The sequence below is a fragment of the Pagrus major genome, chromosome 20 (genome assembly GCF_040436345.1).
Source record: "Pagrus major chromosome 20, Pma_NU_1.0".
NCBI lineage: Eukaryota > Metazoa > Chordata > Actinopteri > Spariformes > Sparidae > Pagrus > Pagrus major.
Genome location: NC_133234.1, coordinates 9,572,633 through 9,598,120, shown reverse-complemented (window position 1 = coordinate 9,598,120; position 25,488 = coordinate 9,572,633). Strand labels below are relative to the sequence as shown.

The window sequence follows — 25,488 nt, the reverse complement described above, 5'->3', positions numbered from 1 at the left end:
CTCTGATCTCTAGTATCAAAATCAAGGCTAAAAATAAAAAAACACAACATTTTAAAACTCTAACTTTAAAGTACGTATGGAGAACATATTGGGAAAAATTGATAATTGATGGGTAAGAGAGTGAATGGGTGTGAAGCAGTAACATCTACATTGATTAGTGTATTAGAGCTCCTGTGCTTCTGTAAGTGAAGGTTGAGAAGAAAATGTTGGCTTTTCAAACTGGTCATTGTTTTGCAGTTGAAAAGACTATGGGGTGATTTTGGAGTCTTTCCCTGGGGTAAATTATTTAGGGGGGTCCATGAGAGAAAAAGATAAGCAGAGAAATGTACTTTTACATGCTGAATAAACAGTCAACAACAAGTGACAGAGTGCAGGCTGGTGACTGTTGTGGCGCAGCAACCAGACAGGAAGAATATTTCTGACTGTGGTCTTAATGAGTGGGACTGGTCATGGAGCCGACACCACACCAGGCTGAGGACATTCTGTTGTACTGTATGATAAAATTACATGTGTGCATTGAGTTAAATTAAGGATGACAGGATTAAGTCTGTAATTGAGTGAATGTCAGTTAATAAGGAATCAAGTTCCACCAAATCTTTCCAGACAGTTTTCAGTGTTAGTGAATCCACCTTGGTCTGCTCTATTGAAAGTTACTGTATATGTTTGCTCTTTTTACTGGCTGCAAAAGTGATAAACTGTTAGATTATAAACATGAAATAAGTGTTAAACATGATCCAACTTTAATCTTTGCAACTAGACCTCACCAAAAAGCAGATGCGAGCTCAGGTTTGCTGCACGGATGAATTTCCTGATAAATAACTTTTCTTTTTTTTTTCTCCTTTCAGTCTAATGAATAAGCATATTACTTTATCCACCATTGCAGCGGCACAGTAGTCAGCTTTATTTTTTTATTTGCATCCCCTCATCCTTACCCGCTGCCACCAGCAGCACCACCATCACTTCGCAGGCAAACAAGCCTTTTCTGCCCGACATTATCTCCATCCAGACTCCGCTGGAAAGGAGGTTGAAATGACGGATGCAACCATGGGAGAGAGACGCGGGGACAGTTTATTTACATCCGAAGAGGCTGTGTAAGTTTAGAGGGAAGCCGCTGCGTGTGTCTCCCTCTTTACTTTCACCGACCCCCTCCTCCTCCGCTGGCAGAAATTTATAAAGAACAAAAAATCCGACGAGGGAGGGAGGGGGGTTGATATACGCCGAGGCTGAAATCGAGAGGCGAACCTAGGGAAAGAGGAGTAATTTGTACACGGGACTTTCCCCCTCTGAGTCCCCCAAAAGGAGGGGGAAAAGTCGCAATATTGGAAACGAAAAGGAATGAGCTTCTAACGGCGTGAAAACGTCTGCAATTGTGGATACTTTATATATTTTTATTTCGAAAAAATATGGCCGAGAACGTTCTGGACTCTGGCCCGCCTTCAGCCAAGAGGCCTAAACTCTCCTCTCCGGCACTTTCCGCCTCCGCCAGCGATGGAAATGGTAAGTATTGTTTAATGATATCATTTGTTACGGCGTTATTCGTTCAGTTTGTTATTTTTCGGCGGCTTGGGTTTACTTGAAAGAGGAAGAAGACGCGGGATTACTCCTCTGTTTTTGTCGTAGCTTGCTAATGTTAGCTTGCTAGTAGTGAGTGTGTGTCGGACGTGAAGAAGAGCTCCCCCAGCTAGCTCGCATGCTAACAGCCATTTTAGCCGGAGGTAGCTGAGGTTAGCCACTCGGCTAACGCTAGGCTAACCGAATGCGGGTCCTCATCTGACGGTCCCGTGTCTAATGGCTACTTTAGCCGGACTGATAATAAGCGCAATGCCAAGCCAACTTACGATAAAGTTTTTGGTATCTTACAGTTTTGCCATATTGACAGTCAGCTACAGCTAGCCCCATCCTGTTATTTGAGTTTTGAGGCTTCTACCGTCTGAAACAATCTGTTGTGTTGCCCCATCATAACTCGGACCCTTTCCCAACTAACGTTAGCTAGCTACCGCTGATGGTATTACTGAAATCAGAGGTTGCCAATGGTGGTGATAGCCTTGTGGGAGAGCTAAATTTAGGCCCACAGGTCCGACTGATTGTTAAGCTCAATTTGCCATTGTTGGTGTGTTTTTTGTGGATGGCGTGTGACAGCAGCTGGAATAGTGGCCTGCGAACAAAACTGTGGAGCATGGACAGCGCCATGCCCAGCCACTGCGATATTAACCAGCGAGTCAAGTTATCAAGCAAATGCTGCTCCAAGCACGAAACAGTCAACCAGATTTTATTACTTGATCATACACTCAGTCATTTTACCATGATCGGCTGCATATAAGGCTGTACAGTTAGCTAAGGTTGTCAGTGGCAGTCAACATCTGGGGAAAGGGACTGTAACTGGTAAATCATTAAGACGTCGCACACGTTTGTGTTACCTTGCATGATATATACTGACGATCAGAGCTGTGCTGTAAAGAAAATGATCTGTGGATAAAGGATGCACTTTATTGCACACATTTGTTGCCTTCTCAGATTATTTGTGACTCTGCCATGCAGGGTGTTTGTAGTTAATTTGAGTAATAAAATCACAAGACACGAAATTGGCATACCTCTGGCACACTTATTTCTGGTCTTGTGCCTAAAATCATCCAATGCAGATTATTTTCACTGTAGATCAATCATTTAACATAGTCACAGTTCATCAAAATGAATAAAAAAAACACTAATGGCACATGACCATCACAAGTCTGAACCTATATTCATGTCTTCGTAGCTTACTTAACTTATCTGACCTGTAACCAGAAATCTGAAGCAGTCACTTTTGTGATCTACACTAATTGTCTTGTTACTTTAAAGAAATGACTTGAAGAACTAATTGATGTATAAATGTTGATTTTGTGGTACCTAGCTGTGTTAGAAGACACACTGATTAATGGAAGAGCTGACATCAAGACTAAATTCTGTGCTATGAGAAATTTGGGGGTGTGTACTTTTGGTCGTGATGTCCGTCTTAAAGATATGTGATGCCCAGCGCGTATCTTTCTTGATTGCCTAAGCTGTGTGCTGTTGAACTTTGTGCATACAGGCAAACGTTGTGCATTTCTAGTGACTTGGCTCCATTTTGTGGCATCACTACTATGAAATGGTCCATTCGTCACCATGTCTGTACAAACCTGTCTTTCCAACATGTTGAATCATTTTACTGGTCAAGGATTCTGTGTGCGAACAGGCCATGTGGGCGTGTTTGTTTGCATGTATGTTTTCATCCTCACACACACACAAGTTTCTTCTGGATCTCACCTGTAGTTTAGTGCTCAGTTGTAGTGTGTGGTGGCATGTTATACATTTCTGATGGGAGAAAATTTGTCATACACCTCTAAACAGCATTTATCAGTTTTTAATGACAAGCATGCAATTGCATTTTCAGTCAGTCATGCTGAAAAATGAAGGATTATACCAGCTTAACATGGCTGTGGCCCTTTTTGTCCTCCTCTAACCCTTTCCCTGTCTCCCATCTCATTGTCTCCTCCTCCTAAACTTTGTATTTCTTTTCTATTTTTTAGATTTCGGCTCACTGTTTGACTTGGAGCATGATCTCCCAGACGAGCTCATCAGCTCTAATGAACCCGGCCTGATCAATGGTGGGGACCTCAGCCAGTTGCACACCACACTGGGAGCAGGACCTGCAGGGCTGGGTCCTGGGGGAGGCAGTGGAGGGCCAGGAGGAATGGGTCTTGGGCTTGGTCCTGGTGGCGGTCCTGGGGGTCAGGATGCAGTGGCCAAGCACAAACAGCTGTCCGAGCTTTTGCGTTCAGGCGCACCCACCTCCACCCAACAAGGGCACCAAGGAGCCATGGGCAGCCCAGGTGGTCCCACCACCATGGGGCAACACCTGGCGAACATGAAGGCGTCTCCTGGCCAGGGCCCTCCACAGATGATGGGCCAGGGGCAGCAGCAACACCTCTCCCCTCAGCAGCAGGCCACCATGATGCAGCAGCAACAGAACGCTGCAGCTGGAATGATGGGTGGCATGAACAGGGCCATGATGGGAGCGCAGCAGAAAGGCAATAATGGACAGCAGCAGCCAGGCATGATTGGGAACCAGGTGATGAATGGCTCCCCCAGGATGGGCTTTGGGAATCAGGGGATGGGTGGCAACAGCAACCTGTTGGCTGAGACCCTTCAGCAGCAGGGAGCTGGGGGCCAGGCCGGGATGAGAGGCCAGCAACCTGGAGCGATGAACAAGGTAGGAACTCCTTTTTAATTATAGAAATGTTCTTTTCCTATGGACATGTTTTAAACATTGCATATTATCCCGTTGTATGCACTTTTAAAATGTGATGAAATTTATATGAAACAATGTAGTAAATGCCATATTGGGTAAAAATAAAATCCTTCTTTCCAAGTAGTTGCTCAATGTTGTTCTCACGTGTAGAACTCCCGCTATCTTCCATTTTAATTTGTAAAAAACCTTTACTGCTACCCAAAACCTTAACTTTTGGAATAGAAACATGAATTATGTAGGAAAGTTTAGGCATATGAACATAAAAGGCATCATCATTGCTTACATTATATCGTTTGGTACAGGTGATAAAAAAACTTATTATTGTATAATTGATGGTAGGTCAATAGAAAACCTAATCGCAAATTATATTATGCTGTTGTTTTCCCTTTAACCTAAGCTACATTACTGTATACTCTAGCTTTTTTTCTATCTAACCACAAAGTATTGGGTCCATGAACATATTTTAACAACTGAGCGATTCACACCATGCTCGTGCTTGCAGTTGAAGTGGAGGAAAGCTGCTCTGCTCATGTGATTGACAGTCCCACAGGAGTGACAGAAGAAATGTTGCAGTGGCAGGCTGATGCTGCTGAATGAATGTGGTGGAGACGCTGATGTTTGAGTTAGCCATAGAGATCAAAAGCAGTGAGTTCCCTGGCAAGGTATAGGAAGAGATAAAAAAAAAAAAAGTCAAATAACCCCTTCAGTGTGCAGGGAGAAAGGGGGAACTATTCATGTCAGATTGCTGTCATACTCCGCTAGTCAATGTTACTGCTGTTGATGAAAGAAATTGGTTTGCTTAAGTTTAAGGTGATTTTCAAATACTTTATTTACACATTACTTGATATTGTAGCCTGATTAATTAATTTAAAAGTAAATTTTCTCCCTTCATTAGTGTGACTTGATGGCTGTTGAGTTTGAGCAGTAGACAATTCAAGTGGTAAAAATAGACATTTAATATCCCCTGGTGAAATTAAATCTTTTCTTTAACTTTGGCTTTGATGAAGTTCATGTTGTGAGGAAATATCTACAGGTCCTGCTCAATTAACACCTACGATTTGAGATCTCTGGAAAAGACTGGAAAATTAGATTGCAAACTGCCAGAATACAAGATACCGTTTATCCACGTGAAAAGCTATCACTTATAACATCAGTGAAGTGTGGTTGTAACTACATCATTAATTGTTAACTTGTCTTACTTTGCATGATGCATCACTCTCTTCTATTCTTTATGGTTTGTTATAATTCTAACCAACTCCCCTCTTCTTTTTTCTCCTAGATGGGGATGATGGGGAACCCAGGGGGCCCTTTTGGTGGCCCGTATGCAGGGCAGGGCAATCAAGGTCTGGGAGGTGCAGGGCTGGGCCCTCAGCTCCAGAACAAAGGTCCCATGGCCAACAGCCTGGCCCAGTTCAATGTAGACAAGAAGAACCAGCCCATGCAAGGAATGGCTGCCATGGTAGGGAACAAATACAAACCGATTTGGAAAAAATGTGTGTCAGATGCAAGAATGAGTTGTACCACAATTCTTTTACCAAGTTGGCAGATTTGATTATCAATTCAAAAATGCTTCCCTTATCTTTCACCTCTTCACTCCCACCTTTCTTTCCACTTTACTGCTCTGTACTCTGTTTCTTTTGACTTAACTCACTCATCTCTTATTTTAACTTAAACATCACCTCTTCTTTCCTTTTATGTTCTTTTTCCTCTCACCTTCCCTGTTACCTTCTACGTTACCTCTCCCTGTTTATTTACTCCTCTTGTCTAATCCATGCCCTCACTTCTTATTCCCTCCCACTTTACTTACCAGGGCTCCCAGCAGTCACAAACGGGTGTCAGCGGTCCCTCTGGTGCCCCTGTGGGAGGCGCCTCAGGGATGGTGCCCAATGCTCAGGCAGGTCTGGTGGGTCCCGGTACCCAGGTTTCTGCAGCATCTGCTGCAGCTGGAGCACCACCCACAGCCGACCCTGAGAAGCGCAAGCTAATCCAGCAGCAACTGGTACTCCTGCTCCATGCACACAAGTGCCAGCGGCGGGAGCAGGCCAATGGTGAAGTCCGGCAGTGCAACCTGCCCCACTGTCGCACTATGAAGAACGTCCTCAACCACATGACTCACTGTCAGGCTGGCAAGTCCTGTCAGGGTGAGTAGAAGGGATGCTGCATGCTCCTGCATTCAGTGGATAGCTATGATCTGTCTCTGTGTTTGACAAGCAGGCTGTTACAGAGATATTTTAACATTATCATGGCTAACACAGGGTTACTTTATCTTTTATATCTTGGCCACCAAACCTAATGAGATCATAATTGGCCTTTATTTATCCACTTAACTAATGTTGTCTGTATCCCACTTTTGATATTGCTATATATATTGTTGTCTGGAAAGTACGATATTAACATTAGGAAATCATATCAAATTGTTGACATATTTCTTCATTATAATGGGTAGGGCCAGCATAGTTTATTTTGAAACAACACTGTGATAATTGTAATTTACTTTCTGTAGAGAAGCTCTGTTGGGCTGACTGATGATGTTAACACTGATTTGCTAGATTGACGAGCTGAGGGCAATTAAATACAATGGCCGAGTGAAGGTATATGTATCCCGATGTGACAGTGTAGCTGTTAGGCAAACAGCACAGGAGGCGTAAATTATAAAAGTGTGTGACTGCACAGAGAACGCTTGTTGATAGATTTTTATAATTTTGGGTAGTAGTAAAAAGATACAATAACAGCAGCATTAGACAACAGTTTTCTGTGTCTTGCTGATTCAGCAGTTGTTTTTAGGTCATAGGCTGGCATCTCTAATTTCATCTTTCATCTTTTTGTACCTTGACCTCACTTTGTTTCATTCTTGTTCTTCTGCTTCTTTTACCTCTGGGTTTCCCAACTCTTCCTGCCCCTTTTCCTCCTCAGTTGCTCACTGTGCATCATCAAGGCAGATTATCTCCCATTGGAAGAACTGTACGCGACACGACTGTCCTGTCTGTCTGCCGCTGAAGAATGCTGGGGACAAGAGGAACCCGCAGTGTGAGTGTCTGTATCTGACCAAACAATGCCATACATTCCCTTTATTCTCACAATTTGCCTTATTTTATGTAACTTTTGCGAAAAATTGCTGGATTTGAACCTGCAACCTTGGCATTATTAGTGAGCTAAACATAATCTATAGATGACTAAATGATAATTTGACTTGCAGCATGATCTTTGGCTGCATTTTGTGTGAATATTCAGTCACAGTTTTTATATATGTATATGAACAGATCAGATGCATTATTAACCATCACCTCTCCTCTTCTTATGTCCTCACAGCTCTACTTGGCAGTGCTGCTGCAGGTCTGGGCAGCTCCCTTGGTGCAGTACCTGGTAGCCAACCAACTACTCCCAACCTCAACCCGCCGAGCCAGATCGACCCAAGCTCCATAGAAAGAGCCTACGCAGCTCTGGGCCTCACCTACCAGGGCAACCAGATCCAGGCTCAGACTGGCCAGCCTAATATGTCCAACCAAGGCCTCCAAGGCCAGGCAGGCTTGAGGCCTCTGAACCCAATGGGTGAGTTAGGTTGGAAACTTGTTACTTGAACTAGCATGTTCACTTGTTTCACTCTCCAGGTATTTTTTGTTTTAGACAATTGGAATTTAAGTTACCTTTCAGTGATTGTTTCTCCAGAAAGAACTCTAAAATGTGCCCACTAAAAGCGTATTTCAAAGGGCCCAAAGATAGGGGAGATATAGCAGTCTGATCAGCAATTTAAAGATATGTTTTTGATGCCATGTAACTTAACTTCACTACAAGGTACATATCCCAGAGATGGATATATAACTGCGCTATTATCAATAGGAAAGGAATAGATACTTAATACTAATTACTTAATAATGCCCTGTCCTTTCCATGCATAGGTACAAATCCTATGGGAGTCAATGGAGGTGTGGGAACTCCCACTCAGAACCAACAAGCCAGCCTGCTGCAGGATACCATGATGCACCTCAACGTGACAAGCCAAGGGTAAGAGGGAACGCAAACTTGTTTAAGACTTGCCCAGCTTGTTTATTGCAAACATGCCATTTTGCGGATACCTTGAGTAAAACACTGAAAATCTTGAGCTCTGTGATAGGTGCTTCTAATCAGTTTTGCATTCGACCAGCAGGCCACCATCTATGGTATTATAAGAAGTTAAAAATTAATATTGTGCCCTCCTACCCCTTCTAGTCTGATGAATGATGCCAGTGGGGTCGGCTCCATGCCCACAGCAGGCCCTCCCTCAGCTTCAGGCATGAGGAAAAGTTGGCATGAGGACATCACGCAGGACCTACGAAACCACTTGGTACACAAACTGTAAGTATTAAAGAAGAACCACCACAGACAGCATTTTTGTTTGCTCTGAACAAGAATGTGATCTTGTTGGTGTATTACATTAATTTAAGTAGGTTTTTTTCCAATGCCAAAAACATGATTGTTGTTCAAAACTAGCTTGTATGTGTCTTTGATTCAAAACTTCAGTTAACCTTGTGCCTCTCACATACTCATATTCACTTAACACACACAAAGCTCTTGCAGTATGTTGTACATGAGCAAGGGATTTTTTCCTCTTCTGTGGCAAATCATGCAACACATGGACCTGCTGATAACTGTACTATATTCAGAGCTTGACAAGATATTTATTGCTGATGAACAGTAATGTTAACGTAAACAGCAGGGCTATGACTATGCTCTGACACTTCACGAAGACGTGCGCACAGGGGGTAGTGAGTTACTACCCCAGCTACAACAGAGGTAGCCATATAGAAGCTCTCTCACAGGGACTATGATTAAGGTTTAGGTGCACAAATACAGGAGTTAACACATTCCTTTTTCTTTTGCTTCCCTTCTCTGTTTCTCCACCCACAGTGTTCAGGCAATCTTTCCGACTCCAGATCCTGCTGCCCTCAAGGACCGTCGAATGGAGAACCTGGTGGCCTATGCCAGAAAGGTTGAGGGAGACATGTATGAGTCAGCCAACAGTAGAGTAAGTTGGTCTCTTTAATTTCAGAAAAGAACGGGGAAACTGTTGGCTGCCTGTCACTTATCTCATAAATTGAGCCTAAAAATTTAAAATTTCATTCATGTGCCATTGTGGGCCATGGGTAAAGACCTAGAGCATTGGGGCCTGACAGCTGAATTACTTTAAGCTAAAGTTTTTCATGCATTATACTGCCACAACCCCTTTTTCCTTAATAATAAGAGGTCCACAAGGAACTTTTACTGTAGTTTTATTTCAACAGTAGATATTCAAAAAGTTATTTTCTACTGCTCTTCTATGTTTAAGACTTTTACCGTTGCCACATTTACTTTATTTTGTTACCTTCTTTTTGGTAGGCTGAGTACTATCACCTGCTAGCGGAGAAGATCTATAAGATCCAGAAGGAGCTGGAGGAGAAAAGGCGGACCCGGCTCCAGAAGCAGGGTCTGGGCCTCGGTCCGGCTGGCATGGGTCAGCCCCCCACTGGACTGCCTCCGAGTAAGTGGACATAGAGTATATGTAGACTGATGATAATTTAATCCGGCAGAATGTGACATTTTAGCATTGTTTTATATCTCTTACTTCACACATTGAAATTTAAGACTTGCCCAACTTGTTTATTGCAAAGTTTCGTTATAGCTGAGAAGGGGAGTTGACGTCTATCTGATTCTTTCCTCTTGTCCAGTGTTTTTTTCACTGTTAATTTTGTCATGCTAGGTCTTCTGACTAGAGAGCTTGTGTCAGTCTGTCTGGTATTGTCTGTTGCTTGATTTGGGTCAGATTTTACACACAATATTAATGAAGTGTCCCAAAGATCTTTTGATAAAAAGGATGAAACATTCCAGATTTTGTCTGTCTCCACACATGCTTGGTTGGGGTATTTCCATATCTTCCCCTCCCAGTTCTCACAGTGAGAGTTTGATTTTCTTAATCTTGTATCTCTATTTTTACAGACGGTCCCCTCCCTGACCCGTCAATGGTGCGACCAACTGGCCCCAATCAAATGGTCAACAGGATGCAAGGCCCAGGTAAAGAATCATAGGGAACCAGAGCAGATTGTTTTAATTCATCAGTTCATAAAAGGACCAACAATTTAACGCATTGTGTTTATTGTATCAGCCCAAATCTTACTTTCGGTCAAAAAGGTGTTGACACTGAATTGTGTTCAGAACACTTTACGCTTGTACATAACAAGATAAAAACCTCACTGCACATTTATGGGATCTATTCAAGAAAAAACTACATTATATACCTATGTTCACACATAAAATGTTGTGTGTTGTATCTTAATAGTCCATGCGTTTTTGTCAGGTATGAATCAGTTCAATCAGATGGGGATGCAGTCTATGGGCCAGAGGTCCACGCCTCCTCTCCCTATGGGAGCAACTGGCAACCAGGTCAGTAGTGAGCTCACAATGTGTCACAGTGTTTTGTTTTTAAAATGCCCATAAACACAATTAAGAATCTACTTAATTGCCCTCAGTCTATTTGTTACAAACTAGCTTACAAAAATGCTACCCCAACTAGTCAAAAGGCTTGGCAGAAAACATTGCATAAACATGTCTAAGAACCCTGCCCATGCCCGTTTATACCTCTAGATGGGTATGGTCGGACCCAGGATGGGGCAGCCCAATGTCAATCAGCTTCAGAATCAGTATCTATCCCAGGGTCAGTTTCCTGGCTCAGGACCAGGAGTTGGAGCCGCTCAGCCTGGGATGGGTCAACCTGGAGCACAGGCAGGCATGGCACAGGTAAGCTGGCATAAAGTTCTTTTTCCTGTTAGAGATATCTTAATGTTAGATGTGTAACAAGTCGTTAATACTGAAGCACAAATATTCATTCAGAAAAAAAAAATGCTGTTGTCTATTTTTAAAAGTAATGGTAGGAAAATTATGTAAGTTTTAAAATGCAAGTGTTGACCAGGAACACTTGGTACAGCAAATGACATCCAAGTTATTCCTGTGCCATCAGAGAGCACTATCAGTCTCCCAGGGAGAAGAGTTTTGGCCCAGGAACTACAAATAGAAATATATAGTTAATAGTTCTTAAAAATGTTCCTATAGTAAAAATGTCTAAATTTAAACACTGACAACAACTTCTTCTCCTTGGGCATTTCTGTTTTAAAGTTGTAGCATATTATGAATTTATAGGGAATCCTCTGAGAGTGGGTATAAATGCGTAATATTCTTCTTGACCTATTTGCTTTTATTGACACTCCTTCTTTGCAACCCTCCCTTCTTTCACTCCTCTCTTCACCCACATCCTCTTCTATCCTAAGACGCAGATGGGCACTCCTCCCTCTCTTCCAGTTGCTAGTCCTCTAGCACAGCCAGGTTCAGCCAGTGGTCCAGGAAGTGTCCCACCAGTGGGGCCCATGGGTCCTCAGAGCGTGGGTGGAGGAGGTCCCAACTCAACCGTTGGAGCCCCTGCTTCCTCAATGACTCCATCGAACACAAACCAGCAACCCAACTCCATCCCCCATTTGGCTGCCATGCGCGGCAGCTCGCCCTCCCCTGCTCACAGCCGATCTCCTACTCCTCACCAAACACCCCCCAGACACGCTGGGTCCCAGACCCCACAGCCACACACCCCTAACGCACCACAGCTGGCTCCACCTTCAGTCCCCCCGCAGAGCCAGCACAGCCAGGGCCCCGGCTCCAATAAGTCCCTCCAGCAGCAGCACATGGGGCCAGCTGGTTCGACCACTCCGTCTCACCCTGGACTGGCCTCGAGCTCAACGCCGCACAGTGCCCAGCTGCCACGCACTCCGGTCAGTGGGATTTAACCTTTTATAATCTTACACATTTCCACCTTATTCCACAGATCCCATTGATCCTGTAGCAATAACTAATGTCCTTCAGGTTTATTTCAATCTCCCTCTTCCTTGTATATTGCTCAGTCTTTATCATGAGACCGAACATTTTACTGTTGCCTTACTCAAGACCATAATCTTCTCAGTGTATCCTGTCATTTAATAGTTCACTCCTGTGCATCACTGTTATACTCATTATTTCCATGCACCTGACTTTGTTACTTTGTCCCTCTGTAGCTGTCCCAAAAGGGTTCATTTCCAGCAGACAGTCAGGCCCTGACTCCAGCCTCTGTCAGCAGCCTGGACACTTCCTCCCAGCAGCCACAGTCGGACACTTCAGCCGCCAACCTCGACCCCAAGATGGAGGTCAAGCAGCAGGATGAGGAGGACGAGAGTGATACTGGCAGCTGCTCCAAAGGAGGCAAGCTCAGCAACCTCAAAACAGAAGAAAAACCTGTGAAATTAGAGCTGAAAAAGGAAGAGTGTTCTGGAGAGGGAGGTAAAGGAGTTCCCATGGATACATCGACAACAACACCGATGGCCAGCGTGAAGACAGAAGACAGGAAACCAGAGATAAAGAAGGAGGTGAAAGAGGAAGAGGAGACATCGGAGACAGCTACACCACAGGCCACAGTGAAAAAGAAGAGTAAGGAGGATTTAAGTTTTTATTAGAAAACTTCTGACCGTATATTTACTTTCTTACTGTCTCCTTGTGTATATATATTTTTTCATTCGCCTCTCTGATTTTTATTTCTTCCCAGTCTTCAAGCCAGAGGAGCTCCGTCAGGCCCTGATGCCCACACTTGAATCACTCTACAGACAAGATCCAGAGTCTCTGCCTTTCAGAATGCCTGTGGACCCACAACTGCTGTGCATACCTGTATGTATCCCTGCTGACGCTGAGATGTATTTGTTCCTGTTTTAAACTGCACTGTCCCCGTCATGGTTCTGAATGTCTCTGCTTGTATTCCTCTCCTTGTTTGCTTAATTGAAACTGCCACTGTCTCTACCGTCTTTGGTGTAGTTCCCTCACTTTGTGAGATCTTGGATGAAAACCCAGCATGTCTTGACTACTGTTTACTTGTGGTATATTTACAATGATGTACTTTCCACCTTTCCCTCTTTACTTGTGTATATAATTGTCTCTCAGAGACTGGGACAAGAGTTACTACTGCTCAGCTGTAATACATGCTTGTTGTTTTCTTGCAGGACTACTTTGAGATAGTAAAGAACCCCATGGACCTGTCTACTATCAAGCGGAAGCTGGACACAGGTTTGTACTTGATGCTAAATATTAAAACGTTTCGTAACTCCAGGGAAACTTCAGGTACGACATTAAAATTTGCTTTGGTTCTTTTGAAAATATTCAGTGAAGTTGTAAGTTAATTTGTGTACATGAAGAAATGTAAAAAACAAAGTTTTTTTTTCTACTGCTCCTTTTGTTGTGCTGTGTTTGAAAGTTTCTGTATATTTTATTTGACATGATGTGCCAATTTCACATGAATTCATCAGGTTTTTTTCCCTCTTGGTTGGAGACCAGTACAACCAACCTGCAGCCCGTTTATAGGAGATGCTCCTGTCAGCCACATATCTTAAGTTTGGAGAGTTCTCTCATTCTGTCACCCCATGCTTTGTGTTTTGGTCGTAGGTCAGTACCAGGATCCCTGGCAGTATGTGGATGATATCTGGCTGATGTTCAACAACGCCTGGCTGTACAACCGCAAAACATCCAGAGTCTACAAGTACTGCTCCAAGCTGGCTGAGGTTTTCGAGCAGGAGATTGATCCTGTCATGCAGAGCCTTGGCTACTGTTGTGGGAGGAAGGTGAGACAGAGTGCTGGATTAATTAACAGATGGGTGGAATTTGAAATGTATGTTGGTGAGGGGCAATGTTGTCAAAATCAGGGAGGATGTTTTGAAGGTAACATGTTGTTTAGCTTTGAAGGATGACTTGTTGATTTTGATTTTCATCTTATTTTAAAATAGACTGATTTGCCTTTTTAGGCCATTAAACTTTTTTCTTGCATTTTGTGGTACTGCTCTGTTCACCACATTAAAGCTTTACTTGATAAATTGACAGGCTGATAACACCCAAAAAGTTTTCATTCTCCCAGCCTCAAACTTTTTTCAAAGTCTCTAAACCAACTTCAGTCATTTCTAGTTCTGCTCAGCCTGTAAACTCACCATCAGGTGAACAGAGCCTTCCTATGAGATGGAATGTTTGAGTTTATGTATATTGAGAATGTGTCTGTACATGGAATATGTCTAGATAAGGTGTGAAGAAATGTTTTGACTATGTTTCAGCTACAGAAATTAACTCCCATCATTCACATCTGAAAATGGAAGCAGTGAAGTGGGTTCATAGCTAAATTTGGCCTTGGGCATACCACCGCCATATCACATTTCAGCTCTCATTAGACTCTGCTATTTTTGGTTTTGCAGACAAATAACAAAACTGATTGGCCCTTATTATGAGAGGCCTGCTGAAGGGTCTGACAATGAGAAACGCAAAGTAGCTTTAATTACTTTTTACATAACTAAGCCAAAAACAAATGAGCTTAAGCACTCCACTGGGGGAGTTTTTCCAGCTATAATGTGGATGTAGGTTCATCTCACACAGCAGGACTGTCCTTGCTAATGATATTTCATTTTGATAATATCATCACGTATTTTGCAATGCTCATGTTCCAGTCAATATTTTTGACCATGCAAATCTTACATTGTGCTTATAATCATTATTTTGTCAATATAAATGATAACATAATACAGGTGGATTATAACAATGCAGTTCCATGATAAGTCTGTAAAGTCTTGTTGGGAAAACCTTGTTTATGTTTTGCATAAACTCATTTGTAGCACCAGTTAATGTTAACTACGGGTGTGTTGACCCTTGATTAGCTGAGGTGAGCGTCACTAAAGTTAAAAGATTAATATGTTCATTTTGTTTCTGTCCATTAGCTGGAGTTCTCTCCTCAGACACTGTGCTGCTACGGAAAGCAGCTGTGCACTATTCCCCGAGACGCTGCTTACTTCAGCTATCAGAACAGGTATGGAGGGAAACTAATAGTGGAGGGGCAACTAGATTGGTGGATGGATGGGTCAGTTAAAGAGGAAGGGATTATCAAAGGGATTCATTGTAAAAGATTTCAACAAAAAAGTGTATGTTGAATTGTACACCTCATTTTCTCTTACAAAGTCATCATTGTATAAATTGTTTCTCTAAACGCTTCCCTTCACTTCATGTTCCCCGTTTTTTACCTTTGTGTGGCGCCTAATGCACTGGCATTTTAACAGTTGGTCCTCTCCTCACGTTCTTTAAGATGTTCTTGGTGTCATGAAACTATAAATATCACCTCAGCACTGAATGTTATAATACAAAAAGGCTTCACAGACAAAGCAATACAAATGTCCTGATTCTCTAGTGCTGTGTGCATTTGCACAAGATTATCTTTTGAACTGACAGTAAACTTTCTTTTAGGAAGATGCAGCAATAATGCAAAAATCTTAAGTTCTTCCTGTCTTTGGTTTTTTTACATACCTATGAAGGTCTTAATGGAATGTGAAAGGACCAACTTTAAAATGAACAGCTTGAATGAATGAACAGCTCAGCAGTCGTCTGTGCTTTCTTGTTCACATTTGTTCAGTGTCTGCATTACGTCCTCTGCTGCAACTTCCTGCTCCAGTTCCCTCCTCACGTTTAGCCCCTGTTGATTCTGCTCCTGCTCTGCCAACTGTGATGTTGGTTGTTGTTGTTGCTCATCCTCTCATGTCCAAATTGCTAATCAGTGCTTTGCCTCGGCTTTCTGCTGTGTGTTGTCTTGGATGTTCGTCTCTTCTTGTTCCCGGTCCATATGACTTGTCTGTCTTCCCCTTCCAATGGCTGTGATATCAACATTGGCTTGCTTTTGCCTTGACCAACCATGCACCTCCAAACCCATCCCCTCACCCTCACCCCTCAAAATCATGACTGGCTGTTGCGATGACGACTTCTGCTGTCCTGCGCTCCTACTTCCTGCTTGCTCCACTTGTGGCACCCTACCATGCCCATGTCCTGTACCAATTGGTGACTGCCCTCCCATGCGCTGTCTGTGATTGACTGTGCTGTGGGGAACGGTGTAGTTCACCAAAATTTGGGCTTCTTGCTAACAGGTACCACTTCTGCGAGAAGTGTTTCAACGAGATCCAGGGAGAGACGGTTTCCCTGGGCGATGACCCCACCCAGCCGCAGACGTGAGTATTAGTCCATGTATTAAGCAAAATAACCCCAGCTTAAAATTCTTGTATCTACTTGAAAAGTGATCACCCTGGCATTTATTTTCTTGTACTATCTTATCCTAATAGTATAGCTATGTGCTATCAACTCTTAAATCATACTTGACTATTAAAACTTTTACAGCACTCAAGTACTCAACTGTTTTCTTGCTGTATTTTGACAATTTCCTCTTGTTAGCCTACACATTGTTACACCCCCTCTTGTCTGTGAATTAATTTCAGATCGATAAACAAGGAGCAGTTTGAGAAGAAGAAGAATGACACACTGGACCCTGAGCTGTAAGTTGATCTCCAAATGTAAAATCTTAGCATTCTGGAAGGAAAATGAAATTTTATTTTGTTTAGAGGACCAAAGTGTGTAATTTGTATCTTCATCTCTGTCCACTTTTCAGGCTTGTTGAATGTATGGACTGTGGGCGCAGGATGCATCAGATTTGTGTCTTGCACAATGACACAATCTGGCCAGCAGGGTGAGAGGCATAAAACTATGTTTAGCAAAAAACAACCTGAGTTGAGAACGACTGGAAATAGTAATAGCCAGATTTCAATTCATGTAATTCAACTCTTTTTTTGTCTACAGTTTTGTATGTGATGGCTGCTTAAAGAAGGCAAATAAGACGAGGAAAGAGAACAAGTATTCTGCCAAAAGTAAGTTGGATATTTCTTGTTCTTCTATCCAGTTATATCCCAATGTTCTGTTTTATTCGTGTGTACCCCTTTCATACAGAAACCTGGTGTACTGAACATGCGACCTATTCATTTTAGACTCCTGTCACACAAAATCATCTCATGTCATCACCATTTACCAGTCTTCACCTGTAGTTCCATCACTGCTTAGCCAGAGAATTGTATAAAATCAGTACCAAATAAAATTATAGTTCAGTGTAGTTTCTCTGACACTGTAACTTGGTCACTTAATGGCTTTGCACAATTTGTCACAAGTATACCTACATATGTATTTGGATGAAGCAGAATTCCAAATGTGGTTTCACAAGTTACTTTTCTGCCTGTTTTTTTAAATTTTTTTTTTAGCCGTTGTTAAGATAATTAAACTAAACTAAAACTAAAATGCATTGCCTGGCTCTTCCCTACACAGGGTTGCCACAGACAAAGTTGGGCTGTTACCTGGAGACGAGGATAAACGACTTCCTGAAGCGACAGAACCACCCGGAGTCGGGAGAAGTCACCATCCGTGTCGTCCACGTCTCTGACAAAGTTGTGGAGGTCAAACCAGGCATGAAGTCCAGGTACAACAACAAGACACATTGTCGAAGTTGAGCGTGAACAAATCCTGCTCTTCCCATTCAGAGTTTGAGATGTCCGTCTTCATTTTTGTCAAATAGATCAACAGATTTGGAAAATTGCAATCCGATGGAAGCTATTAGCAAGTCAAACCTTTGTCATCAAATTCAACGTGATGAATCATGATGAACCCCCCCCCCCCCGAATTTTATATAAATGTAGAAAACGTGTGTTTGTATTCAAAATCAAACGAAATATTTTCTGTTCAACCTGTCACCAGGTGAGAACCTTTTTAAATAGTAGGGTTCTTTAATCTCAAGAACTTGTGTTGTATTGAGTAAGTTGCTATGATTTGAGGGATGCAGATATTTTTATTTTATTTTACAGTCATGAAGTTTATACTCATGTTTTTGTCAACAGATTTGTGGACAGCGGAGAGATGTCGGAATCATTTCCATACAGGACAAAAGCCCTTTTTGCATTTGAGGACATTGACGGAGCAGAAGTCTGCTTCTTTGGTATGCATGTTCAAGAGTACGGATCTGACTGCCCTCAGCCCAACCAGAGGTAAGGACATCTCCATGTTAGAAGTATAGTTAAACACGTGCTTTCTTGAAAAATGTTATGTTTTTTTAAAACATTAATATTTCTTCTTTCACTCACTCAGACGAGTATACATCTCCTACCTGGACAGTGTACACTTCTTCCGGCCTCGCAGTCTAAGAACAGCAGTCTACCATGAAGTCCTCATTGGCTACTTGGAGTATGTCAAGAAATTGGGGTGAGTGCTGCTCTTCAAATTCAAACATTAATTTTTATTTCGGTCACGACTATCTGAATGCTTATGCAATTTTGCTTATTGTGTACTGTTTGCGTGTCCTCCTTAGGTACACCACTGGGCACATCTGGGCCTGCCCTCCCAGTGAAGGGGACGACTATATCTTCCACTGTCACCCTGCAGATCAGAAGATTCCAAAGCCCAAACGCCTCCAGGAGTGGTACAAGAAGATGTTAGACAAAGCTGTGGCAGAGCGGATAGTGCATGATTACAAGGTAGAGAGGCCATATTTAACTTCATTCTCATTTGTTAGAGAATGGTAACTTGTGAGATTTGAGGTTAGAAGTTGTGAGAAGCACAGTAATAAAGTATACGTATAATGGTATAGATGATATTAATGATTGCTTGATTACTATCCATGCAAAACACTAACTGTATTTTCAATTTACCCCAAAAGGATATCTTCAAGCAGGCGACAGAGGATCGTTTGACCAGTGCCAAGGAGTTGCCTTACTTTGAGGGTGACTTTTGGCCCAATGTGCTGGAGGAGAGCATCAAAGAGCTGGAGCAGGAGGAGGAGGAGAGGAAACGGGAGGAGAACAGCACTTCCAATGAGAGTATTGATGTAAGAATGCTATGACTTATCGATATGTTCCTGATGAGTATACATTTTGCTATGTGGTGCATGGCTGAAAAAAGTGAAAAAAGCTTGTTGGTGTGTGTCATTGATATTACCCCTTCTTTCTCGTGCAGGACTCAAAAGGTGACAGTAAAAACGCAAAGAAGAAGAACAACAAGAAGACGAGTAAGAACAAGAGCAGCCTGAGCCGAGCCAATAAGAAGAAGCCAGGAATGCCAAATGTCTCCAATGACCTTTCACAGAAACTCTACGCTACTATGGAAAAACACAAAGAGGTATGAGAAAAATAAATGATACTTAAATGCCTAAATCTCATCACTCTCAAGCAACGTACTGAAGGAAAGGAAAGAGTGGACTGGAAGAAGGCTCAATCATTTACTCGATTTTCCAGATTTTTCTCTTAATTTAGGCATTTAGGCATTTAGGCCATTACAAAGTTTAATAAGCACATTTCATCCATCCCTCACCAGTTGTACCTTTTTTCTGTCCTAGGTGTTCTTTGTGATCCGGCTGATTGCAGGCCCCATGGCAAATGCCTTGCCCCCTATTGCCGACCCTGATGGCCTGATGGCATGTGACCTCATGGATGGCCGTGATGCTTTCTTGACAATAGCCCGGGACAAACACCTGGAGTTCAGCTCGCTGAGGAGGTCCAAGTGGAGCTCCATGTGCATGTTGGTGGAGTTGCATAACCAAAGTCAGGACCGCTTCGTCTACACTTGTAACGAGTGCAAGCACCATGTGGAGACTCGTTTCCACTGTACCGTCTGTGAGGTGAGATGGGGAAAGATTGTTTTGGTAGTTGATTTTTGATAACCGGTAGGAAAATATGAAGCTTGTCGAATTTATTTCCCTTCTAAACATTTTTAACCATTATTCATGCCATCCCTCACAGGATTACGACCTCTGCATCACATGTTACAACACTAAGGGCCACGAGCACAAGATGGAGAAGTTAGGCCTTGGTTTGGATGACGAGAGCAGCAACCAGGCTGCCGCTACGACTCAGAGCCCTGGAGACTCTCGTCGCCTCAGCATCCAGCGTTGCATCCAGTCCCTTGTCCATGCCTGCCAGTGTCGAAATGCAAACTGCTCTCTACCGTCCTGTCAGAAGATGAAACGTGTTGTTCAGCACACAAAAAGCTGCAAGAGAAAAACCAACGGTGGCTGCCCCATTTGCAAGCAGCTTATCGCGTTGTGTTGCTACCACGCTAAGCACTGTCAGGAGAACAAGTGCCCAGTCCCATTCTGCCTAAACATCAAGCACAAGCTCCGCCAGCAGCAGCTGCAGCACAGGCTCCAGCAAGCCCAGATGCTACGAAGGAGGATGGCCAGCATGCAGAGAGTGGGCCAGCCCACACCTGGAGGAGCTCCTGGGGGTAATGGCCTGCCCTCTCCAGGAGCCAACAATGGAGCTACTGGACCTGGCACGCCTACATCTGTGGGTACGCAGCCTCCAACACCACAGACACCCACCCAGGGGAACATGCCTGCGCTTCCCCAGCAGCAGGGAGTTGGGATGGGTGGAATGGGAGGAATGGGAGCTCCAGTCCAACAGCAGCAGGTTCAGCAGCAAGGTGGGGCCATGCCCCCGCAACACCATCTCCATCAGTTTCAGCAAGTGGGTGGTGGAGGTGGAGGGGGCATGATTAACTCTCCTCAGCAGCAGATGGTGCCTCAGCTCCAACAGCAGCCTCCCAATGTCCAGCAACTCCAGCAGCAGCAGCAGCAGCACCCTGGTGGTTTGCCTCCGTACAACCCCAGACCACCTGGAGCTTCACCTCTCCACCAGTCCCTTGGCAAACCTGGACTGGGTCCAGCCACCCCACCCCAACAGCAGCAACAACCCGGCCAGGGCTCCATGCCTGGACAAGGTCAACAGCAAGGGCCCCCTCTTGCTGCTGTAGAGACAGCCTTAAAAATCCAGCGCCTAGCAGAGACACAGAGACAGATGGCTCAGGCCCAGGCCCAGATTCGTGGCTTGGGTCAGGGGGGCATGATACCCCCACATCCTCACCATCAGAACACCCAGGCCCAGATGGGCATGCCCCACATTGGGGCCCAGGGCATGCCCCCCCAGGCTCAGGGAGTTGTTGGCAGGACTATGTTAGACCCACAGCAACAGGGAATGCTAGCAGGGATGCAGCAAGGTGGCCCTCAGTCGCAATTGCCACCTCAAGTTCAGCAGCAGCTCCAACAAGTCCAGCAGGGAGGTGGTGGACAACTTCAGTCAGCAAACCAGCAGTGGGGTGCTGGGGGACCAGCCATGAACCCACAACAAAGACCAGGCATGATGGGTCACATGGCACCACAGCAGCAGCCAGCAGTTGCTCAGCAACAGCAACAGCCGATGAATCAGCAACAACCTCAACCGGGAAACCGTGGGCTGATGCAGGTAATGGGTGTATCAGGAGGGGCAGCGGGAGTACCTGCTGCACTAGCAGGCGCTGCTGCATCAGGAAACCTACCCCAGGCAGCACTACAAGACCTCCTGAGAACACTGCGCTCTCCGAGCTCACCCCTCCAACAGCAGCAAGTCCTCAACATCCTTCGTTCCAACCCAACACTTATGGCCGCCTTTATCAGACAGAGAGCAGCCAGGTATCAGGGTGGTCAGGGTGGCCCTGGAGGAGGAGGGCCTCCACAAGGGGGCCCTGGAGGTGTGAGGTTCCAAGGGGCTGCTGGAGGGTTGCCTGGTGTTGGAGGGCCCGGGGCTAACCAGCTGGCTACCATGGATGGACAACAGCAGGTTAATGTGAACCAGGCAGGACAGCCAGGGATGAACATGGCTCAGGGTGGAACAGGTGGAGGGAATATGCCCACCATGGCTCAGCTTCAGCAGTTACAACAGCAGCAGCAACAACAGCGCCCAATGTTGCCTGGGAATCTACAGCAACAGCAAATTGCTGCATTACAGCAGCAGCAGCAACAACAACAACAGCAACAACAACAGGGAGCAATGCAAACAGGGCAACAAGGCAACATGACCAACATGAGCCCACAGTTCAGAGAGTTGTTGATGAGACGACACCTGCAGCAGCAGCAGCAGCAGCAACAGCAGCAACAGCAGCAGCAGCAGCAGCAGCAGCAGCAGCAGATGGGGAACCATGGGCAGTTTCAGCAGCCTCAAGGACTCCAGCAGCAGCCAGGCCAACAAGGCTTCATGCAGCCTGGCCAGGGACAACCAGGGATACCCCCTTCTTCCCAACCCCAGCCTGGGGGTGGAGGTGTTGGGGGTCCCCAGCAGCAAGGAGGACCACAGGGTGGGCCAGGACAGCTAGGCCAGCAGCAGGGCTACCCCAACTCCATGTCACAGGTAGCTGTAGCGCTCCAGCAGAGGCTTCAGCATCAGATGCAGATGCAGCAGCAACAACAGCAGCAACAAAATTCAATGGGCGGGCATCAAGGACAGGATGGAGGGCCTGGTGGAGGTACTGGAGGACCAGGGGGACCTCCACTCCAGCCTGGACAAGGTGGACCAGGACAGGGGCAACAACAACAGGGTGGAGCTGGTGGCGGGCCCCCACTGCCACAGACTTCCCAAGGCATGCTTCACCAGAACATCCACCAGAGGCTCCTGCAGCAGCAGCACCTTGGTGGGGGCTCTCCAGCCCAGCACAGCAGTCCCATGAGTCCCCAACAGCAGATGGCGCAGTCCCCTCACCCCCATCTCCAAGGACAGGGAGGACTTGGTCCGGCAGGGTCACTCAGCAGTCAGGTCAGGTCACCTCAGCCATCGCCGAGGCCGCAGTCACAGCCTCCGCACTCCAGCCCGTCCCCACGCATGCAGCCCTCCTCCCAAACTCAGCCTCAGCCCTCACCTCATCGCATCTCCCCTCAGACCCAGACTGGCTCACCCCACCCAGGTCACCTAGGCCAACACCACCCCAGTATGGCACCACCCCAACCTCCACAGCCCCAGCAGCAAGCGTTATCTCAGCAGCAGCAGTCGGGTAGTTCTGTAGATCCCGGTCAGTTCAGCTCAGACCAGTCCTCCATCATGTCCCAGCTGAGCGGGATGACAGGGATGCATAGTGGGCAGGCAGGACAGTCGGACATGTTGGGTGGGAATAATAACAGCAGCAACAACAACCAGGAGCTGGGAACGAACATTAACCACAACAGTTTAGACCTGATGTAGCCTTGACTCCATACTGTCTCTCTGTCTTGATGCTCTGATCAGTTGCCCCAAACGACAAACTGCCATGAAAGGAGAGCGAGGTGGGACTACGGCTTTGGGGTTTTAGAAGTTTTTATTTTTTATTTAAATATTTTTGTGATGTATAAATAAGAACTGAAGCTTCCTTCCTATGGGAGATGCAACATAAATCTTAGAAGTCAATAAATGAATAAATTAAAACAATGGTAAGTTATTGCTGTTAATATATATCTATATATTTTTGCCAATTGTGTACAAAAAGGTGGAAGGGCAGTGTTTCAGGTTGAAGATATTTCTTCCTTAGTCTATGACACAATATTTTTGGGGACTGAGAATTTTGCCTTTTTATGAATATTTTTAAGATTTTAAATGTGGCTAAAAATTAAAGTGAGTTGACACGATGTACCTTTTTTATTGTTCCGTTTTCCTCTTCAAATACCCAGTCATACTTGTATCTATTTTGCAGAGAGTTAAGTATATTTTATTTCTGAATTATTATTTTTTTTTCCCTCGATGGATCATAAAAACAAGCATCAACATATCTTCTGTTACGGGAGTCATCTTCTGGACAGTTTTCAAAGCAAATGTACATTTTACAGCGACTGCAACAATTCACTCATAGAATTTATTTAATTTGATAGGTGGGAGGGAGGGTGCGGTAAATGCAGTTTGATTTTGCCAGGTTTCATAGTTTACTTGTTTTTTGACAGGGTTTATAGGTTGAAATTAAACCTCAACAGTGTTTTGGGGAGTGGGTGACAATGACCGTGGTTTTGGTCGTATTTTTCTGCAAATGATGGCCAGATCTGCAGAACAAATCCTTGCACCCGTGGGCCACCTCTCCACCCTCCATCTTCAGTTCTTCTATGAATGTGCACACCTTCCTTACCCTTACCCTTGTCCTCACCCCGACCCCGACCCCCCCTGCTAAAAATGGAGGGATGAACTGTTGATGTCCGATGGTCTAGCTGTCAGAGGTGTATTGTTCCCCTGTTTCCAGCTGGCTGATGTTAAAAGGTTGTGCGTGTACATATATTACAACCTTGTTTATGAACTGTGACATGGAGAAAGTTGTCTGTTTTTTGGGCTGCAGAGGTTTAAGAGAATCCTGCCTGTATCCTCACCCCCCCTGCAACGGTTTCCCTTTCAGCAGTCCTTTCTCTTCTTCCCCTTTGTATCTCATGACTGCCTCTCAGCCACAAGATTTAATTCAATGTTAGTACTGTACAAAGTAAGAAATGGTGGACTTAGATACTGTTTTTTTGTAATGAAAGTGAAAGATGTAAAAAAAAAAAACAACCTGTACATACTTTAAAACCTTATGAGCAGAGAAACTATTTTCTGCTGCTCGTTTCCCCTCTTGTTTGATTGGATATTTGCTGTATCTGTAAAAGAAAAAAAAAGTACTCCTGAGCTACTGTACAGTATTGAGATTTTTTTCTAAAAGGTACAGTATGGGGTGTAGTAGGTCACAAGCACCAATGCGCCTTTTTCTGTGTATTTTTGACAAGGTTTTAGGGAGGGAGGGGTTATTGCAACAAGTCACACACCTGAACAATCTCGAAATGTAGACATGGAATCCACATGAAGTCGAGCCGATGCAGAGGTTGATTAGAGGTGTGATCTGAAAGAGTTTAAATTTGGTCACTTAGCTTTTTATGGAGAGGACTGAAGACACATTATTCACATACTCACTATTTTTCTCAAAATGTTGGGCTTGCTGGGTATGGGGAGGGGACGCATCAGAACCAGGTGGCAATATATCTTGAGACTTATTTTATAAGAAAAACAAGGAAAAACTGTCTTTTATATATAGATATATTATTTAATTTTATTTTTTGGAAATAAAACTTGAAGCTACAGGAATTATTAGATAAAAACACGTTTTGTTTTGTATTAAAGATGTTATGGTGATGCAAAAAGACACTGCAGACAGTCATTCAGTTTGCCCTGGGGAGGCCGCGGAGTATATTATACCATCCTTTTTAAGAAATGTTTCATGTACATGAATATAGTTGTAAACATACTGAATCACTGTACAAACCGATGGCAACTGAACAAATAGTTATGTTTTAATCATTTCTTCTCCTTAAAAGAGACTGGAAATAAGACTATTTAAATATTTGTTTAGTATTCAAATGGAATCTTTGACCACTTTTTCGTTCCTCTTGTTAACAATTTTGGTGCTTGCTGAGAGAAAGCAAAAATAACTGTTGCTCCATTTTCATTAGTTTCTTTTTTTAAGTTATTTTGGTGGTCTGATTGTTTTTTGCCAATAAATTAATTGTACAATAAAGTATGTTTGTACCATTGGAAAAAAGA

The 25,488-nt window shown here is 44.1% G+C and overlaps 1 protein-coding gene across 4 annotated transcripts; it reads left to right on the top strand.

Moving 5' to 3' along the window:
- Positions 1-1,075: 1,075 nt before the first annotated feature.
- On the top strand, positions 1,076-25,488 carry ep300a (E1A binding protein p300 a). 4 transcript variants are annotated; one of them, XM_073489019.1, is made up of 31 exons: positions 1,076-1,497; positions 3,546-4,228; positions 5,547-5,726; positions 6,078-6,408; positions 7,181-7,294; positions 7,577-7,816; positions 8,164-8,269; positions 8,474-8,599; positions 9,152-9,269; positions 9,620-9,761; positions 10,217-10,291; positions 10,575-10,660; positions 10,862-11,014; positions 11,542-12,033; positions 12,313-12,721; positions 12,837-12,955; positions 13,285-13,348; positions 13,724-13,899; positions 15,034-15,122; positions 16,225-16,305; positions 16,570-16,626; positions 16,740-16,817; positions 16,928-16,995; positions 17,444-17,594; positions 18,010-18,156; positions 18,257-18,370; positions 18,477-18,642; positions 18,825-18,992; positions 19,121-19,282; positions 19,500-19,781; positions 19,903-25,488. In XM_073489019.1, the coding sequence occupies exons 1-31, from the start codon at positions 1,404-1,406 to the stop codon at positions 23,146-23,148; spliced, it is 8,517 nt and encodes a 2,838-aa protein (XP_073345120.1). In that variant the 5' UTR covers positions 1,076-1,403; the 3' UTR covers positions 23,149-25,488. The 4 variants fall into 4 exon arrangements, with proteins under 4 accessions (XP_073345120.1, XP_073345118.1, XP_073345119.1 ...); XM_073489017.1 differs by having other exon boundaries at positions 16,195-16,305; XM_073489018.1 differs by having other exon boundaries at positions 7,181-7,300.

Bases quoted from the DNA above. Each gene is read 5' to 3' on its own strand.
- ep300a (XM_073489016.1), top strand. From the start codon at position 1,404: ATGGCCGAGAACGTTCTGGACTCTGGCCCGCCTTCAGCCAAGAGGCCT. The intron at 4,229-5,546 runs GTAGGAACTCCT...TTTTTCTCCTAG, and splicing joins AACCTGGAGCGATGAACAAG to ATGGGGATGATGGGGAACCC. The intron at 19,283-19,499 runs GTATGAGAAAAA...TTTCTGTCCTAG, and splicing joins CTATGGAAAAACACAAAGAG to GTGTTCTTTGTGATCCGGCT.